At 49.0% G+C, this 20868-nt stretch overlaps 1 protein-coding gene across 2 annotated transcripts in view; it reads right to left on the bottom strand.

Annotated features, from left to right (window-relative positions):
• The window catches only part of otc (ornithine transcarbamylase), an 89166-nt gene that overhangs the window by 9062 nt on the left and 59236 nt on the right, over positions 1–20868 (bottom strand). The window contains exons 7-8 of one of the 2 annotated variants that reach the window (XM_070892921.1): positions 20434–20487; positions 20165–20314 (exon numbers count right to left, since the gene is read on the bottom strand). In XM_070892921.1, the coding sequence (XP_070749022.1) occupies positions 20165–20314; positions 20434–20487 (204 nt within the window). The remainder of the gene's footprint in view (positions 1–20164; positions 20315–20433; positions 20488–20868) is intronic. The other variant, XM_070892922.1, reaches the window with a different exon arrangement.

Genomic DNA, 20868 nt, shown 5'->3' with positions numbered 1-20868 from the left:
CACCCTTTGGTATTGGCACCACAGTCCCTCAATACATCCTCTATAGATGTAACCCACACATTCCACCACTCTCACTCAAACTTCTCTTCTTCTTCTCTAACAAGGAGGGGAAGGATAGCCCACAATAAGAGGGAGAGGGCGAGAACTGGAGGTGGCCTTCATCACTGGCCACATTAAGTCCAGCAGTGAGGTCAGGAGTTGCAGAGCTGATGGTGGTGGGAGATGGAGAGAGGGGCAGCTCTCAGCAACCTGGTGACAGAATTATATCTCATACAGACACATAGCATATAGCAGTCACTCATTTGATGTTAGCAGTCAGTGAATGTTCATCATGTGCATAATTACCCATTCTTGATATGACATTTCTAAATCATCTCTTTACTCTCCCACAGGTCCATCAAGAGCACCTCCCCCCCCTCCCACTGTCCAGTAGGAAGAGGAAGACGACTCCTCAGAGGAGCCTCCTGCATCTGAGGGCACACCGTCGCCAGACATAACTGGTGGGTCCTACGCGAGATAGAGCAGTGTTGTCACCTGGTGTGTCACAAGTCACAAGTGAGGAAGAGCAAATGGTGGAGACAGGGACAGCAGTGGAGACTCCTCGCCAGAGGACGCAGGACGCTCCCAGCTCTGCTCAGACACTGAGCCTCAGGGACCATCGAGAAAGAGGACGATCGTGGAGATGGGGGAAGTACAGGAGGCTCGGACAGGTTTTGCGACCACGACGTCTGCAAATGTTCAGAGAATGGAGGAGTCCATCTCCAACATGAACACCACTGTGACGCAGGTGGTGGCGATGGTAGGCTCTTCCATGAAAAGAATGGCCACCTGCATGGAGCAGCTAATGTGCCACTCACATGAGCACATGGTATCTATGGTGAAGATGGCAAAGGCTCATAGACCTTCTGTCGAAGAGGAGTGTTAATGTAGACTTGGGTCCTCATGACCCCACTGATGAGCAGCAAGGTGTTCTCCAGCTCCTTGCTAGCAGGGAAGTGTTGGTGGCCCGTGAGAGGGATGACGGTGAGAGGGGATATGGATGTGTGGGCTCCTCTCAAAGCGATCACACTTCTCCCCTGTTGCCACCCCCTCAGTCAAGCCCCAGATGCCTCCACAGACAGCGATGGCTGAGTCTGCCCCTGCACAGTTGCAGGAGGCACAGACTTGGGCGGGACAATCTGAGGCTCCAAAACCTAGAGGACGTCCACCAAAAATGTCTCTGCAGTCACAGCAGGGAAGTGAGGAAGCTGTCTTTACCTCTGCTGAAGTCATAGGGGTTGCACCTCGTAGAAGCACACGCAAGGGAAAGGTGACACACAAGTAGATGTGCAAGAGTAAGCACTTGTGTGTTTCTGTTAAGGTGCCGTTACTCTTATGTCACGTATAAAATTATTTATTTTCACCACATGACCAATTGTGTCCACAACTTTGGAAGTGCCTTAGTGAGTTGGAATAATGGGGAGATATAACGTTACCTCCAGCAATGTGGGTCAGTGTGAAAGGAAAGGCTTTGTCATTGTAAGGCTTTTGAGTGATAACTTGCTGCTGTCGGGTGTCTGATCCAGTGTGGCACCCTCTACAGGAGTCTGGGATGTGTAGGAGTAGGAAAAGCAACTGTGTGGCTCTTCAACCAATTAGATTGAAGAATCATCACAAGACATGCAGGCCGGAATTTTCCCTGCCTGGCGCGCTGACAACGGGGAGCCCTGTTGCACATGGGGAGCCTGGAAGTTTCAGCAGCACGCCTGTCAGTGGCCATTTAACAAAGCCAAGGCATTAGCATCTGACTTCCGGGTTTCCCCGACCAATTAACGCAAGTGGGCGAGATGACAACACGCATGGGTCTATTTAAAGGGACCCTGCAAAGATGAAAGTTGAAGGGTTGTCCAGTTGGGAGAACAGAGGAAGAAACTGCATTAATGGAGTCCCAATGTGGCAAGGCCGCACCTCGCTTAAATGATGCCTCCATAAAGCTGATGCTGTGTCTGTAAGGGCCCGCAGGGAGATTCTCAACCCAAGCCAACTCCAGCAGATGACTCCCAATACATACTTACCTTGCACATGCACCCATTCCTTTCTGTCTAGCCACCTAAAGCGCATCTTTAGCATTCTGATTGCTTGCTCAATGACAGTTCTCGTGGTCACGTGGGTTTGATTGCATCTCTCCAGGGCCTCATTGTTTGGGCTCCTAGCCGGTGTCATCAACCACGTCTTCAGCCTGTTCTCCAAGGAGTCAGCTGCTAACTCTGCTTTGAGGTCCAAAGCGGTCTGGGAGGGTGGAAGCAGGATGAAAGCATCATGGCAGCTGCCTGGGAATCTTGCACACACCTGCATGATGATCTATTTGTGGTTGCATACAAGCCGAACATTGATGAAGTGGAAGCCCTTAGTGGTTGATGAAGACTCCAGTGTGTTCTGGGGGTGCCTTGATTGCCACATGTGTGCAATCGATGACTCCCTGGATCTGTGGGAAGCCAGCCAGAGTGGCAAAGCCGAGCGCCCGTTCATTCTGACTGGCTTCATCGGTGGCAAATTGCACATAATTGCCGGCTCTGGCAAACATGATAGCTGTCATCCGAGTGATGCATTTGTGAGCAGCAGATTGCGAGATTCTGCAGGTATCTCTAGCAGATCCCTGAAAGGAGCCAGAGGTAAAGAAATGGAGGGCTGTGGTGACTTTGACAGCCACTGGCAAAACAGAGGTCTTCATCCCGGAGGCCGCAAATGTTTGTGATCACCTGACGCAATACGCTGAGCCACTGGTCTTCTGACATGCCTCTGCCTATATAACCTGTGTTAGGGGTATTGCCTCCTGCGAGCTGCACCCTTGTGCTCATCTCGTCTCTTCTGTGGAGCGGAAGGGCGGTGACGAGAAGGTTGCTGCTGCTGGTGCTTCTCCTGCTGCTGGAGCTGATGCTCACCTTGGTCCTCATCTGAGGGCCAAGGTAAAGCGGCATAAGCGGCACCCATGCTGAACTGATGCTTGACAGATGGAAAGTGTTATGTATGTAACCCTTGTCAACCTGTATCATACCACCATCAGAGGGCCTACTTGTTGGAGTCCCAAGGGATCCCAGCATCCCTTGGGAGCATGGAACATAAGCAAGCCTCCCATGCTGTACCGAAACTCTGGAGTTTAATTAAAGGAGCTAAGGTCACACTTACTCATTGCATACAGTACTCAGTTCTATCACTTTATTATGAGCATAACAATTGGCGATGCGATAACGAACAACCACGTGAAAATGCAAAGAACTGTTGGTATCCTGGAGAAGTTCTCAGAAGGGGACGATTGGGAGGCCTTCGTGGAGAGACTCGACCAATACTTCGTGGCCAACGAGCTGGAAGGGGATGAGAAGGCTGCCAAATGAAGGGCGATCTCCTTACTGTCTGTGGGGCAACAACCTATGGCCTCATGAAGAATCTTCTAGCTCCGGTGAAACCAACAGCCAAATCCTGTGAAGAATTGTACACTGGTCCGGGACCCTTGAATCTAAATCTGAAGGAAAGCGTTTTGATGGCGAGGTATCAGTTCTACATGTGTCAACGGTCTGAAGGCCAGGAAGTGGTGAGCTATGTCGCTGAACTAAGGCGCCTTGCAGGACATTGTGAATTCGATGGATTCTTTGAGCAAATGCTAAGAGACTTTTTTGTGCTTGGCATTGGCCATGAGGTTATCCTTCACAAACTATTGACTGTTGAAACACCGAATGTGAGAAAAGCCATAACAATAGCCCAGGCATTTATGTCCACCAGCGATAACACTAAACAAATTTTGCAGCATAAAGAAGTTTTGGCTAGTCCTGTACACAAAGTAACATCGTCAGGCAGGAATGCAAATGGCAGAACATACACGCCGGCAGCTGCACGACCTCAGATGACCCAGAGCCCACCATCAAGCGTTAATGCGAGGCAGTTAATGTTGGCGCTGTGGAGGTGATCATCGAGCCCATCAATGCCGCTTCAAACACTATGCGTGCAAAGGCTGTGGAACAATGGGGCACCTCCAGCGAATGTGCAGATGAGCTGCAAACCCTGCAAACCACCACGTTGCAGAGGAAGATCGATCCATGGTGGATCAGGCTGAACTAGAGATTCGAACTGAGGAGGCAGAAGTATACGGGGCACACACCTTCACCACGAAATGTCCACTGATCATGTTAAAAGTTGAACTGAACAGAATTCCAGTATCCATGGAACTGGACACGGGTGCGAGTTAGTCTATCATGAGCAAATAGGCCTTCGACAGGCTGTGGTGCAACAAGGCACATGGGCCCAAGCTGAGCCCCATTCACACCAAGCTAAGAACTTATACCAATATGCTGATCCCGGTTATTGGCAGCACAGAAGTAAAAGTCTCCTATGATGGAGCAGTGCACAAACTCCCACTATGGATTGTGCCAGGAGAGGGCCCCACACTGTTCGGCAGAAGCTGGCTGGGAAAAATCTGCTGGAACTGGGACGACATCCGAATGCTTTTGTCCGTTGATGACGCTTCATGTGCCCAGGTTCTGACCAGGTTCCTGTCGTTGTTTGAGCCATGCATTGGAAGTTTCTCGCGGGCGAAGGTGCAGATCCACTTGGTTCCCGGTACACGGCCCATCCACACCACAAGGCACGGACAGTGCCATATATGATGCGAGAGAAAGTGGAAATTGAGCTGTACAGGCTGCAGCGAGAAGGCATCATCGCGCCGGTGGAGTTCAACGAGTGGGCCAGTCCGATTGTTCCGGTTCTCAAAGGTGACGACACGGTCATAATTTGTGGGGACTAAAAAGTAACGATTAACCGTTTTTCGCTACAGGACCAGTACCCGCTACCCAAGACAGATGACCTACTTGCGACCCTGGCTGGAGGAAAGACGTTCACCAAGTTGGACCTGACCTCGGCCTACATGACGCAGGAGCTGGAGGAATCTTCGAAAGGCCTCAGCTGCATCAACACGCACAAAGGTCTGTTCATCTACAATAGTGCCCATTTGGGATTCGTTTGGCCATGGCAATTTTCCAGCGGAACATGGAGAGCCTGCTAAAGTCGGTTCCGTGCACCGTGGTCTTCCAAGACAACATGCTGGTCACAGGTCGGGACACCATCGAACACTTGCAGAACCTAGAAGAGGTTCTAAGTCGGCTAGATCGTGTGGGACTCAGGTTGAAATGCTCGAAGTGTGTTTTCCTGGCGCAAGAGGTCGAGTTCTTAAGAAGAAGAATCGCGGCAGACGGCATGAGACCCACCGTCGGAGGCCATCAAGATTGCGCCGAGACCACTGAACATGACGGAGCTGCGGTCATTCCTGGGCTCCTTAACTATTTTGGTAATTTCCTACCCGGGTTAAGCACCTTGCTAGAACCCCTACATGTGCTACTGCGCAAGGGAAACTGGGTATGGGGGAAATCACAAGAGGATGCTTTTGAAAAAGCCAGAAATCTGTTATGTTCCAACAAACTGCTTGTTCTGTCTAACCCATGTAAACGATTAGGGCTAGCTTGCGATGCGTCGTCAAACGAGGTCGGGTGTGTGTTACAACAGGCTAACGAATCGGGAACATTGCAACCGGTCGCCTATACGTCCAGAAGTTTGTCCAAGGCCGAAAAGGCTTACAGCATGATTGAAAAAGAAGCTCTGGCGTGCGTTTACAGGGTGAAAAAAATGCACTAGTACCTGTTTGGTCTCAAGTTTGAGCGAGAAACTGACCATAAGCCGCTCATATCGCTATTCTCAGAGAGCAAAGGGATTAACACCAATGCCTCTGCCCGCATCCAAAGATGGGCGCTCACGCTGTCTGCATACAACTATGTAATCCGCCACAGACCAGGCACAGAGAACTGCGCTGATGCTCTCAGTCGGCTACCATTGCCCACCAACGGGGTGGAAATGGCACAGCTTGCAGACTTGCTCTTGGTGATGGATGCATTCGAAAATGCATTCGTTACAGCCTGCCAGATCAGGACCTGGACCAGCCAGGATCCTTTATTGTCCCTGGTAAAAAACTGTGACCTCCATGGGAGCTGGTCCAGCGTCCCAACGGAGATGCATGAAGAGATCAAGCCGTTCCAGCAGCGCAAAGACGAAATGTGCATACAGGCGGACTGTCTTTTGTGGGGTAATTGCGTGGTTTTGCCTAAGAAAGGCAGGGAAACGTTCATACGCGACCTACACAGTACCCACCTAGGCATAATAATGATGAAAGCTAGAGCCAGATCCCATGTGTGGTGACCCGGGTCATGCGTGCGCCAATGCAACACTTGCTCGCAACTGAGCAATGCACCCAGAAAGGCACCGAGGCAAAATGTTCTTGGTTGTTGTGGATGCTTATACAAAATGGATTGAATGTGTAATAATGTCTGTAAGCACATCCACTGCCACTATCGAAAGCCTACGAGCCATGTTTGCCACACACGGTCTGCCTGATGTCCTTGTCAGCAACAATGGGTCGTGTTTCACCAGTGCTGAATTCAAGAAATTCATGACCCGCAATGGGATCAAGTAAGTCACATCTGCCCATTCAAGCAAGTCACATCTGCCCATTCAAGCCCGCATCCAACGGCCAGGCAGAACAGGCAGTCCAAACGGTTATACATGTAAACCTGTAAATACCTTGTGTAACCACCAAAGGGCTCATCCCCTGGAGTCCCAAGGAATCCCACAATCCCTTGGGAGCACCTGTACTTAAGGAGGCCTCACAGGCTGGAGAGGCACTCTGGAGACCTGTAATAAAAGACTACGGTCACACTTTACTTTGAGCTCCCAGTATCTGGTCAAACTCTTTATTCATACCCAACAACTGGCGACGAGATACAGATGACGAACCCAACGATGCAGAGAACAGTGGGCATCCTGGAGAAATTTTCAGAGGGAGATGATTGGGAAACCTTCATGGAGCGACTTGACCAATACTTCATGGCCAACGAGCTGGAAGGAGAAGTGAAGGCTGCCAAACGAAGGGCTATTCTCCTCATCATTTGCGGGGCACCAACATATGGCCTCATGAAAAATCTGCTTGCTCCAGCGAAACCCACAGAGAAATCGTACTATGATTTGTGCACACTGGTCTGGGAGCATCTGAACCCAAAGGAAAACGTTCTGATGGTGAGGTACCGGTTCTACACGTACAAAAGGTCTGAAGGCCAGGAAGTGGAGAGCTATGTCGCCGAGCTAAGACGCCTTGCAGGACATTGCGAATTTGAAGGACATTTGGAGCACATGCTCAGGGACTTCTTTGTACTTGGCATTGGCCATGAAGTGATATTTCGGAAACTTTTGACTGTAGGGACCCCAACCTTGATTAAAGCCATAGCAATAGCCCAGGTGTTCATCGCCACCAGTGACAATACCAAGCAAATCTCTCAGCACACGAGTGCTGCTACTAGTACTGTGAACAAAGTAATGTTGCTTTCAAAACGCAATGTACAGGGTAGGCCTCACATGCCTGAAGCTGCACGTCCGCAGATGTCTCAGAGTCCATCATCAAGGGTGATGAACGCAAGGCCATTAACACCTTGTTGGCGCTGCAGGGGTGATCATCATTTCCATTCATGCCGCTTCAAAGGATACGTTTGCAAGGGCTATGGAACAATGGGAAATCTCCAATGTATGTGCAGGTGAGCTGCAAACCCTGCTAATCCTGCAAACCACCATGTTGCAGAGGAGGACAGATCCACGGCGGATCACGATGAACCAGAGCCTCAGACCGAGGAGGCAGAGGTATATGGGGTGCACATATTTACCACAAAATGTCCCCCGATAATGCTGAAGGTTGAACTAAATGGACTCCCGGTGTCAATGGAGCTGGACACGGGCGCGAGCCAGTCCATTATGAGCAAAAAGACTTTCAATAAATTGTGGTGCAGCAAGGCCTCAAGGCCAGTCCTGACTCCCATTCGCACTAAACTGAGAACTCACACAAAGGAACTGATTCCTATAATCGGCAGTGCTACCATAAAGGTCTCCTATGATGGAGCAGTGCACAAGCTACCACTCTGGGTGGTACCGGGTGATGGTCCCATGCTGCTCGGCAGGGGCTGGCTGGGGAAGATACGCTGGAACTGGGACGACGTCCGAGCGCTCTCATCCGTTGACGACACTTCGTGTGCCCAGGTCTTAAGCAAGTTCCCCTCGCTGTTCGAACCAGGCATCAGGAAATTCCAAGGAGCAAAAGTGCAGATCCATCTAATTGCGGGGGTGCGACCCATCCATCACAAGGCGAGAGCAGTACTGTACATGATGAGAGAGGGTTGAGATTGAGCTGGACAGGCTGCAACGAGAGGGCGTCATTTCACCGATCGAATTCAATGAGTGGGCCAGTCCTCAAGGGAGATGGCACCGTCAGAATCTGTGGTGATTACAAAGTAACTATCAATCGTTTCTCCCTGCAGGATCAATATCCACTACTAAAGGCAGACGACCTTTTTGCGACACTGGCAGGAGGAAAGATATTCACGAAGCTCGACTTGACCTCGGCCTACATGATGCAGGAGCTGGAGGAATCATTGAAGGGCCTCACCTGCATCAACCCGCACAAAGGCCTCTTCATTTACAACAGATGCCCGTTTGGGATTCGATCAGCCGCGGCGATATTCCAGAGAAACATGGAAAGCTTACTGAAGTCGGTTCCGTGCACAGTGGTCTTCCAGGACGATATCTTGGTTACAGGTCGGGACACAGTCGAGCATCTGCAGAACCTGGAGGAGGTTCTTAGTCGGCTCAACCGCATGGGGCTCAGGTTAAAACACTCGAAGTGCATTTTCCTGGCACCTGAAGTGGAGTTCCTGGGGAGAAGAATCACGGCGGACGGCATCAGGCCCACCGATTCGAAGACGGAGGCAATCAAGAACGCATCGAGGCCACAGAACGTGACGGAGTTACAGTCGTTTCGAGGACTCCTAAACTACTTTGGTAACTTCTTACCGGGTCTCAGCACACTGTTAGAACTACTGCATGCCTTACTGCATAAAGGAGATGAATGGGTATGGGGCAAAAGCCAAGAAAATGCCTTTGTAAAAGTTAGAAAACTGTTATGCTCAAACAAATTGCTTGTGTTGTATGATCCATGTAAGCTTTTGGTACTAGCATGTGATGCATCGTCATACGGTGCCGGGTGTGTATTGCACCAAGCTAATGAATCTGGGAAATTGCAACCGGTTGCTTATGCGTCCAGAAATCTGTCTAAGGCTGAGAGGGCCGACAGCATGATTGAAAAAGAAGCATTACCGTGTGTTTATGGGATAAAGAAAATGCATCAATATCTGTTTGGGCTCAAATGTGAATTGGAAACCGACCATAAACCACTGATATCCCTCTTTTCTGAAAGTAAGGGGATAAATTAAGAATGCATCGGACTGCATCCAGAGATGGGCGCTCACGTTGTCCACATACAACTACGCCATCCGCCATAGGCCAGGCACAGAAAACTGTGCCGATGCTCTCAGTAGGCTGCCATTGCCCACCACGGGGGTGGAAATGGCATAGCCCGCAGATTTAGTCATGGTAATGGAAGCATTTGAGAGTGAGCAATCACCCTTTACCGCCCGACAGATTATAACCTGGACGAGCCAGGACCCCCAACTGTCCTTAGTAAAAAAAACTGTGTGCTTCACGGGAGCTGGTCTAGTGTCCCATTAGAAATACAGGAAGAGATAAAGCCATTCCAGAGGCGCAAAGATGAAATGTCTACACAGGCAGATTGCCTTCTGTGGGGTAATCGGGTAGTGGTACCAAAAAGGGCAGGGGCACTTTCATTAGTGATCTCCACAGTACTCACCCAGGCATTGTAATGATGAAAGTGATAGCCAGATCCCACATGTGGTGGCCCGGTATTTGTGCATGCGGACTTAAGAGTCCTGCGTGCACAAATGTAATACATGTTCACAGTTAAGCAACGCACCCAGGGAGGCGCCACTAAGTTTATGGTCTTGGCCCTCCAAACCGTGGTCTAGTGTCCACGTCGACTATGCAGGCCCATTCTTGGGTAAAATGTTCCTAGTGGTTGTAGATGCATACTCCAAATGGATTGAATGTGAGATAATGTCGGCAAGCACGTCCGCTGCCACCACTGAAAGCCTGCAGGCCATGTTTGCCACGCACGGCCTGCGTGATGTCCTTGTAAGTGACAACGGATCGTATTTCACCAGTGCTGAGTTCAAAGAGTTCATGACCCGCATTGGGATCAAACATGTTACATCTGCCCCATTCAAACCAGCATCCAATGGTCAGACAGAGAGAACAGTGCAAACAATCAAGCAGAGCTTGAAGAGGGTAACTGAAGGCTCACTGCAGACTCGCCTATCCCGAGTCCTGCTTAGTTACCGCACGAGACTCCACTCGCTCACTGGGATTCCACCTGCTGAACTGCTATGAAAAGGGTACTTAAGACAAGGTTCTCGTTAGTCCACCCTGATCTACACGAACAGGTAGCAAGCAGGTGGCTTCAACAAAGTACATATCATGATAGCGCAAATGTGTCACGCGAAATTGAAATCAATGATCCTGTATTTGTGTTGAACTATGGATAAGGTCCCAAGTGGCTTCCTGGCACTGTTATGGCCAAAGAAGGGAGTAGGGTGTTTCGGGTCAAACTTTCAAATGGACTCATCCACAGGAAACACTTGGACCAAATCAAACTCAAAGTCATGGACTATCCTGAGCAACCCACATTAGACCCTACTTTTTTGACCTCCCAACACACACTCCAGTGGCAACCGACACAGCGGTTGACCACAAAGCATACCCCATCACCTGCAGCTGCCCAGCAGGACTCACCACACTCGACAGCCCAGCAAGGCCAGCTGCACAGCAGCCCAGTGACTCACTAAAACCAGCATTTGCACTGAGACGATCAACCAGGGAAAGAAAGGCCCCAGATCGACTGACCTTGTAAATAGTTACACTATTGACATTGGAGAGGGGGGGGGGCGTTGTTACATATGTAAACCTGTAAATAACTTGTGGAACCACCAGAGGGCTCATCCCCTGGAGTCCCAAGGGATCCCACAATCCCTTGGGAGCATCTGTACTTAAGGAGGCCTCACAGGCTGGAGAGGCACTCTCCAGACTAAGGTCACGCTTTACTTTGAGCTCACAGTATCTGGTCAGACTCTTTATTCATACATAACACAAACCATCAAGCAATGCTTGAAATGTGTGTCGGAAGGCTACCTGCAGACCCGCCTGTCCCGAGTCCTGCTCAGCTACCGCACCAGACCCCACTCGCTCACCGGGGTTCCCGCAGCCGAGCTGCTCATGAAAAAGGCGCTCAAAACAGGGCTCTCTCTTGTCCACCCTGATCTCCATGATCACGTCGAGGGCAGGCGGCATCAACAAAGCATGTACCATGATCGCGCAAACTTGTCACGTGATATTGAAGTCAATGACCCTGTATTTGTACTCAACTATGGACATGGTCCCAAATGGCTTGCTGGCACAGTCATAGCCAAAGAAGGGAGTAGGGTGTTTCAGGTCAAACTGGCCAATGGACTAACGTGCAGAAAGCATTTGGACCAAACCAAATTGCGATTCACAAACAGCCACGAGCAACCCGAAGAGGACACCACCAACTTTGATCCTCCAACACACACACAAGTAACAACCGACATCACGGTTGACCACAAAGCTGAACTCACCATTCCCAGCAGCCCAGCAAGGTCTGCTGCCCAGCAGCTCAGCGAAGAACCAACCAACTCACCTACATCTGCATTTGCACCAAGACGATCGACAAGGGAGCAAAATGCCCCAGATCGTCTCACCCTGTAAATAAGTGTACTATTGACTTTGGGAGGGAGTGATGTTATGTATGTAACCCTTGGCCACCTGTATCATACCACCACCAGAGGGCCTACCTGTTGGAGTCCCATGGGATCCCAGCATCCCTTGGGAGCACAGTATATAAGCAGGCCTCCCATGCTGTACCGACACTCGAGTTTAATTCAAGGAGCCAAGGTCAGACTTACCTATTGCATACAGTACTCAGTTGTATCACTTTATTATGAGCGTAACAGAAAGTCTAGATCAGACTCACAAAAATCCAAGGTAGCAGAAATGGCCTTCAAAGTAGTTGAAATCAGCTGCAAAGTAGTGAAACATACTCTCCGAAAGTCTTTCACTTCGGCAAGGAAGCAGATGTGAGGTGAGGACTTAAGAGGATTGTTTGCCTGTCATCTGGTCAGGCCCCTCAATTCGTGCTGTCCCCTACCTTGCTTTCACTGGCGAGTTCCAGGAAGCCCGAGAACTCAGAGTTAAAGCTCAAATCTGCAGTTACACCAGCTCCCAATTGCCTCTCAACAAATCTCAATTGCCAACCCACCTCTCCCATGGGAGTTTCTTGCATGCAGCCGAAAGCGCTGCAGTTAAAAGCGGAAGTTGGTGGGTTCAAGCCGACTTCCAGAATGGGGGTCTGTTCATTCCCTTTTATTCACCCAAACATGCTGGGGGGATTGTTACCTGACAAAACCTGTGGGTTTGGAATGTGGGGTAGGTAAATTGTTAAAAATCGGAATCCCGACCTGAACCCACTTCCGGTTTTAACAGTGGCGGGACAGAAGTGGGATGGGAAGGCAGCCTACTTGCTGCCAGCAAGTGGGAAGTCAATTTAAGTATTTTCATGAAGCTGGAAGCCTCTTTAACCACCATTTTGTTTTTAAACTGCATGTGGATGGGTTTTACACACTTGGTAAAACCTGGCAGTTACTACACAACGGGGACTGCTGCATCCACGAGGCGTGTCTTTATACCTACCTTTTAGATCCAGATTCCTTGCCTAAACCACCTCCAGTGACCGCAGACACCCCCACGAGTGCCTTCCTGGAGCCCCCCCACTGATGATCCCGAGGCCGATCACGATCCTCCGGTGGCCCCGATCTTCCCTTTTCACCCCGCCTCCCCCCACCCTGTCTCCCCCCACCTCCCCGCAACCCCACGATCCTCCGGAGGCCCCGATCTTCCCTCTTCCACTCCACACCCACGATCCGCTGGAGGCCGGCACCGGCCCCCACCCGATCCCTCCCTCCCTCCTCGATGAGACCTAGATCCCAGGTCTGCCTGCCCGGAGCCAGCCAACCTCTCCATCTTGGCTGGCTGCGGGAGGGATACAGAGGCCTCAGATGCAAATCAGGCTCTGCCATTCTCCCGGGTTTTCCGTCCGCATCGATGCCCCCAACCCACCTTCCTCATGAAAATCCAGTCCATTCATTTTTTTTTAGGTAAAATTTCCCCCCCCCGCCCCCCAACAGGGTCTAAACCAAGAAGTATAAATTTTAATACATTGTAAAATCATGTACAGAAAGCGAAATAAAGTGAGCGAAAGGAAAGACAGATGAGAATGAGAGAGAGAGAGAGAGAGAGAAGAAACAGAAAGAAACTGTAAAAAAAAAATTAAGTTTTTAAACTTAATTTTTTTTAAAATCTCCGAACAATAATTAAATTCTGAAGGAATGAGACTCCACACTTGTAAAATTTAATTTTCAGTGCCAGAGAAGTTTGGCAGTAATTAAGACTTATGCCATTTAAAATTCACTTACACTTGATTGCGCCAGCCCTAACTTTTTCTGTCGTGTTTAATGGGTAAGTACCACAACTTCACATCTTTACATGGATTTGAATGCCAAGTCTATCGGAGAGGTACTGGTGGAGCGCAGCTTGTGGAGGAGCAGGGCAAATCAGACAGCAACTTCCTGATTTCTGCATTTAACTGCGCATGTGTGGACTCCAGACGTTGCTGTCCGATTTACTCGATAATAACGGTGAGCGCTGTTAGCCTCACTGTTATTCTTAATGCAAAATCAGACCCGATGGATTTAATCAACAAATAACTGTACAGAGAATAACCCCTAAACCTCAATGTGGAATTCAACAAATATGAAGCAGCCAATATTGTGGGACAGTAATGTAAATTTTCAAATTCAAAAAAAATAAATTAGCAACAGGATGTCATCCTGGTAACTTATTAATACAACATCTTGCCATAGGTAACCAGGCCCATACAGCAATGCCTGGTCTCCAGTCGTCCTGGACCCCCTTGCCATCGGACCAAGACCTTGCTCAGCTAAGCCCGTGTGGTAGCCGGTGTGCAATGACCACCCCACGTTAAAAGAACTCAGGCACAGACATCTTCCACTCCCCTAACATGAAGTTCAGGGCCTGGAATGTCAGGATCCTCATTGACAACCCCCAACAGCGTCAGACCGGAACGCCGCACCGCCATAGTTGCCCAGGAACTTAGACGTTTTGACATCGACATCGCCGTCCTAAGCGAGACCCAGCGGGCAATGGAAGGCCAGCTCAAGGAACAAGGTGGAGGTTACACCTTCTTCTGGGTAGGGAAACCAGAGGAAGAATGCCGCCTCCACAGAGTCAGCTTCGCTATCAAAAACGAGCTGGTCGACCGCCTCAAAGACTCTCCCTGCGGGGCTAACAAACACCTCATGACTCGTCGACTCACCCTATCCCGGAACCAGTGCACCACAGTCATCAGTGCGTACACACCAACACTCGATGCAACAGATGAAGCCAAAGAGGGCTTTTATTCCAACCTCAAAAAATTCCTGTCCTGCGTCCCCGCGGGCAACAAGCTGATCCTCCTCGGTGATTTCAACACCAGGGTCGGCAAGGACACAGACCTCTGGGAGGCATGATTGGCAGAGATGGGGAGGAAAAGCCAATTCCAGCGGTACCATGCTCCTGACAAAATGTCTAGAGCACGAACTTGTCATCACCAACACCCTGTTCCACCAGAGGGACAAATACAAGGCATCGTGGCACCACCCTCGCTCCAAACACTGGCACCTGCTCGACTATGTCACTGTTCGAATCAGGGATCGCAAGGAAGTGCGCATCACCCGTGCCATCTCAGGAGCTGACGACTGCTGGACAGACCACCACCTAATCCGATCCATCATTGACATTAACATAGCCTTAAAGCGAAGGGGGCAACAGAAGCAGTGCCGCAAAAAAGTCAATGCCGAGGCACTTAAGGACCCAGCTAAGAGAGTCCTATACAGCCAGTGCCTCACAGCTAACCTGGCATGCCTTGATGACCCTGAGACACAGAATGCCCACAGCGCTTGGTCTGCCCTCCAGGCCTCCATAACCAATGCCTGCAAAGAGACGCTCGGTCACTCAACCAGGAAACACCAGGACTGATTTGATGAGAATGATCAGGAGATTCAAGAGCTAATAGATCGCAAGCCCAGGGCATTTCTGAGCCTTAAATAATAACAACCCAACTCGGGAGCAGCAAAGCAGCATTACAGATGGCTCAAGGCTGAGGTCCACAAAAAACCCGGGACCTAAAAAACAGGTGGTGGATGGAAAAAGCACAGGAGATACAGCAGCTGGCCAACAGCCAAGATGTGCGAGGATTCTTCATCGCAATCAAGGCCACCTATGGACAAAACACCCAAGGCCTCACATCAGCACTTTGAAGATCTCCTCAATCAAGACTCTGCCTTTGTCTCGAGTGTTCTTGACTCCATTCCGCAGCATGCTACCCGCCACCACCTCAGTGAGACCCCCAACACTGCATGAGGTAAAAAAAGGCCATAAGACAGCTAAAAAGCAAAGCTACGGGAGCTGATGGAATCCCTGCTGAGGCACTGAAGTATAGAAACATAGAAACATAGAAAAATAGGTGCAGGAGTAGGCCATTCGGCCCTTCGAGCCTGCACTGCCATTCAATAAGATCATGGCTGATCATTCCCTCAGTACCCCTTTCCTGCTTTCTCTCCATACCCCTTGATCCCCTTAGCCGTAAGGGCCATATCTAACTCCCTCGTGAATATATCCAATGAACTGGCATCAACAACTCTCTGTGGCAGGGAATTCCATAGGTTAACAACTCTGAGTGAAGAAGTTTCTCCTCATCTCAGTCCTAAATGGCCTACCCCTTATCCTAAGACTATGTCCCCTGGTTCTGGACTTCCCCAACATCGGGAACATTCTTCCTGCATCTAATCTGTCCAGTCCCGTCAGAATCCTATACGTTTCTATGAGATCCCCTCTCATCCTTCTAACCTCCAGTGAATAAAGGCCCAGTTGATCCAGTCTCTCCTCATATGACAGTCCAGCCATTCCTGGAATCAGTCAGGTGAACCTTTGCTGCACTCCTTCAATAGCAAGAACGTCCTTCCTCAGATTAGGAGACCAAAACTGAACACAATATTCCAGGTGAGGCCTCACTAAGGCCCTGTACAACTGCAGTAGGACCTCCCTGCTCCAATACTCAAATCCCCTAGCTATGAAGGCCAACATACCACTTGCCTTCTTCACCGCCTGCTGAACCTGCATGCCCACTTTAAGTGACTGATGTACCATGACACCCAGGTTTCGTTGCACCTCCCCTTTTCCTAATCTGGCGCCATTCAGATAATATTCTGCCTTCGTGTTTTTGCCCCCAAGTGGATAACCTCACATTTATCCACATTATACTGCATCTGCCATGCATTTGCCCACTCACCTAACCTGTCCAAGTCATCCTGCAGTCTCTTAGCGTCCTCCTCACAGCTCACACCGCCACCCAGTTTAGTGTCATCTACAAACTTGGAGATATTACACTCAACTCGTTCATCTAAATTGTTAATGTATATTCAAAAGAGCTGGGGTCCCAGCACTGAGCCCTGCGGCACTCCACTAGTCACTGCCTGCCATTCTGAAAAAGGACCCGTTTATCCCGACTCTCTGCTGCCTGTCTGCCAACCAGTTCTCTATCCACGTCAGTACATTACCCCCAATACCATGCGCTTTGATTTTGCACACCAATCTCTTGTGCGGGACCCTGTCAAAAGCCTTTTGAAAGTCCAAGTACACCACATCCACTGGTTCTCCTTTGTCCACTCTGCTAGTTACATCCTCAAAGATTCCCGAAGATTCGTCAAGCATGATTTCCCTTTCATAAATCCATGCTGACTTGGTCCGATCCTGTCACTGCTTTCCAAATGCGCTGCTATTTCATCTTAATGATTGATTCCAACATTTTCCCCACTATTGATATCAGGCTAACCAGTCTATAATTACCCGGTTTCTCTCTCCCTCCTTTTTTAAAAAGTGGTGTTACATTAGCTACCCTCCAGTCCATAGGAACTGATCCAGAGTCGATAGACTGTTGGAAAATGATCACCAATGCATCCACTATTTCTAGGGCCACTTCCTTAAATACTCTGTGATGCAGACTATCAAGCCCTGGGGATTTATCGGCCTTCAATCCCATCAATTTCCCTAACACAATTTCCTGCTTAATAAGGATATCCTTCAGTTCCTCCTTCTCACTAGACCCACTGGCTCCTAGTACATTCGGAAGGTTATTTGTGTCTTCCTTCGTGAAGACAGAACCAAAGTATTTGTTCAATTGGTCTGCCATTTCTTTGTTCCCCATTATAAATTCACCTGAATCTGACTGCAAGGGACCTACGTTTGTCTTCACTAATCTTTTTCTCTTCACATATCTATAGAAGCTTTTGCAGTCAGTTTTTATATTCCCTGCAAGCTTCCTCTCTATTTCCCCCCTCTTAATTAAATCCTTTGTCCTCCTCTGTTGAATTCTAAATTTCTCCCAGTCCTAAGGATTGTTGCTTTTTCTAGCCAATTTATATGCCTCTTCCTTGGCTTTAACACTATCCTTAATTTCCCTTGTTAGCAATGGTTGAGCTACCTTCCCCGTTTTATTTTTACTCCAGACAGGGATGTACAATTGCTGAAGTTCATCCATGTGATTTTTAAATGTTTGCCATTATTTATCCACCGTCAACCTTTTAAGTATCCTTTGCCAGTCTATTCTAGCCAATTGACACCTCATACCGTCGAAGTTACCTTTCCTTAAATTCAGGACCCTAGTTTCTGAATTAACTGTGTCACTCTCCATCTTATAAAGAATTCTACCATATTATGGTCACTCTTCCCCATGAGGCCTTGCACAACAAGATTGCTAATTAGTCCTTTCTCATTACACATCACCCACCTATGTCGGAGAGGCACTGCTGGCGCAAATACATGACCTCATCTCTCTCATCTGGAGGGAGGAGAGCATGCCAGAAGCTCTTAGAGATGCAGTGATCGCAACCATCTTTAAAAAAGGGGACAAGTCCAACTGCGGCAACTACAGAGGAAACTCCCTGCTATCAGCCACTGGGAAAGTCATCGCTAAAGTCCTCCTCAACCGACTTCTTCCCGTGGCCGAGGAGCTCCTCCCAGAGTCGCAGTGTGAATTTCGTCCCCTTCGGGGCACAATGGACATGATCTTTGCAGCGCGACAACTGCAGGAAAAATGCAGGAAACGGCGCCAGCCCTTATACATGGCCTTCTTCGACCTTACAAAGGCCTTTGACACTGTCAACCGCGAAGGTCTATGGAGCGCCCTCCTCCGTTTCGGATGCCCCCCAAAAGTTCGTCACCATCCTCCGCCTGCTCCACAACGACATGCAAGCCGTGATCCTTCCCAATGGATCCGATACAGACCCAATCCACGTCCGGACCGGGGTCAAACAGGGCTGCGTCATCGCACCAACCCTCTTCTCAATCTTCCTTGCTGCATGCTCCACCTCACAGTCAACAAGCTTCCTGGAGAGAAACTAAACTACAGAACCAGTGGGAATCTGTTCAACCTTCGCCGTCTCCAGGCCAGATCCAAGACCACCCCAACCTCTGTCGTCGAGCTCCAGACGCCTGCGTCTGTGCACATAGAGGCTGAACTCCAGGACATAGTCGACGCAATTACTGAGGCGTACGAATGCATGGGCCTTACGCTAAACATCAGTAAGACAAAGGTCATCCACCAGCCTGTCCTCGCGCACACCACTACCCCCCAGTCATCAAGATCCATGGCGTGGCTTTGGACAATGTGGACCACTTCCCTTATTTCGGGCGCCTCCTATCAATAAGAGCAGGCATTGACGACGAGATTCAACACCGCCTCCAGTACGCCAGTGCAGTCTTCGGCCGCCTGAGGAAAAGAGTATTTGAAGACCAGGCCCTCAAAACTGTCACCAAGCTCATGGTCTACAGGGCTGTAGTAATATCAGCCCTCCTGTATAGCTCTGAAACATAGACCATGTACAGCAGACACCTCAAGTCACTGGAGAAATACCACCAACGATGTCTCCGCAAGATCCTACAAATCACCTAGGAGGACAGACGTACCAACGTTAGCGTCCTCATCCAGGTCAACATCCCCAGCATTGAAGCACTGACCACACTTGATCAGCTCCGTTGGGCAGGCCACATCGTTCGCATGCCAGACACGAGACTCCCAAAGCAAGCACTCTACTCGGAACTCCTTCACGGCAAACAAGCCAAAAGTGGGCAGAGGAAACGTTACAAGGACACCCTCAAAGCCTCCCTGATAAAGTGCGACATCCCCAGTGACACCTGAGAGTCCCGGGTCAAAGACTGCCCTAAGTGGAGGAAGTGCATTCGGGAGGGCGCTGAGCTCCTCGAGTCTCATCACCGAGCGCATGCAGAAATCAAACGCAGGCAGTGGAGAGAGCGTGCGGCAAACCAGTCTCACCCACCCCTTCCCTCAACGACTATTTATCCCACCTGTGACAGAGACTGTGGTTCTCGTATTGGACTGTACAGCCACCTAAGAACTCATGTTAAGAGTGGAAGCAAGTCTTCCTCGATTCCGAGGGACTGCCTATGATGATTATTGATGCATTGAAAGGGTTAAGATAGACTCACCTTCTAAAGCATGCTAATCAACACCGGAAGATCTGTACATGAATCGATAAGCAATATCAATCATTAATACAATAAAATCGCCCGTTAAATCTGCATTTAGAAAGTTGACTTTAATACAAGACCATTTTAAAAACTGAACAAAACAAAAACTATTGTATTGCAAACTGTGCTGCGGTTAACAGTACTATTTGGAAATCTGTGAAAATTCTGTCTGCTATAGCAGTGGAAAAATTCAATACTGGATAACACCAACTTGGAGTGACTAATGTTCAAGACCTTGGTGAATAAATTCTAGTTGATTTAGGAATTGGAAAACCATTTAGCAGAGAGGTAAAGTGCTGGGATGCATGCACTGAGGTAAGGTGTAGGGAGCAGGAGTAACCTGAGGCAGAGAAGCAGCATCAAAGGAATAATTACAATTACTGGATATTAAATGATCTGATGAAGAGAAAATGGCTATCCATGCTTTGTTCCTTTTATATTTTTCAGATTTCACACGTCCTACCTTCATGGTGATTTGATAACCATGGAATGCTTTCAGCCTCTCTGCTTTCTCCTCTTCTTGTCCCATGCTGATCCATGTGTCTGTGACCAGAACATTGGCTCCACTTGCTGCTTCCAGAGGATCATTGGTGAAAAATAACTCGGTTCCACACTAATTTCAATCATAATTTAAAAAGGAAAAGCTCTTAGGAACTTGCAACTTCATCGACAAAATGGAAAGATCACCAACACCTGAAATCCTTACAATGAGAATAAAACAGAATAAATTACCTTTTCAGACAATGACTTAGCAAACTTGGTGACATCAGCATCAGGTTCAAAGCCCTATTGAGAAAAAATAACTTTATAGATCTTTTCAGTTGGTGCTGTAGGCTGGTGATAGTACAAGTTTTCACAAGGCATTAAATAGATCTCTGTAGATCTCTGCGTAGAATTTCTCAAACACTCACAATCCATTCGGCAGATGTGCTGACAGTAGACTTTGGTTAATGGGGTTGTAGAAGACTGGCAGCTCAAACTATATAATCCGAATCAGTAGATTGAGAGTTTGTCTCATGGTTGCCAGACACTTAAATTTGTCTGCCTTGGTAAACGTGGTCAATTCCTAGTGCAGGCGGTGAATAGAGCATTACATGGTAGCACTCGAATAGACTGTGGATAGGTCAGGTGTACAGCACATCCTCACTGACACCTGGGAGGCCCTGG

Source organism: Pristiophorus japonicus, chromosome 11 (assembly GCF_044704955.1).
Source record: "Pristiophorus japonicus isolate sPriJap1 chromosome 11, sPriJap1.hap1, whole genome shotgun sequence".
Lineage (NCBI taxonomy): Eukaryota > Metazoa > Chordata > Chondrichthyes > Pristiophoridae > Pristiophorus > Pristiophorus japonicus.
The sequence above is the reverse complement of the archived record's forward strand: the minus strand, read 5'-3'. Positions and strand labels throughout refer to the sequence as shown.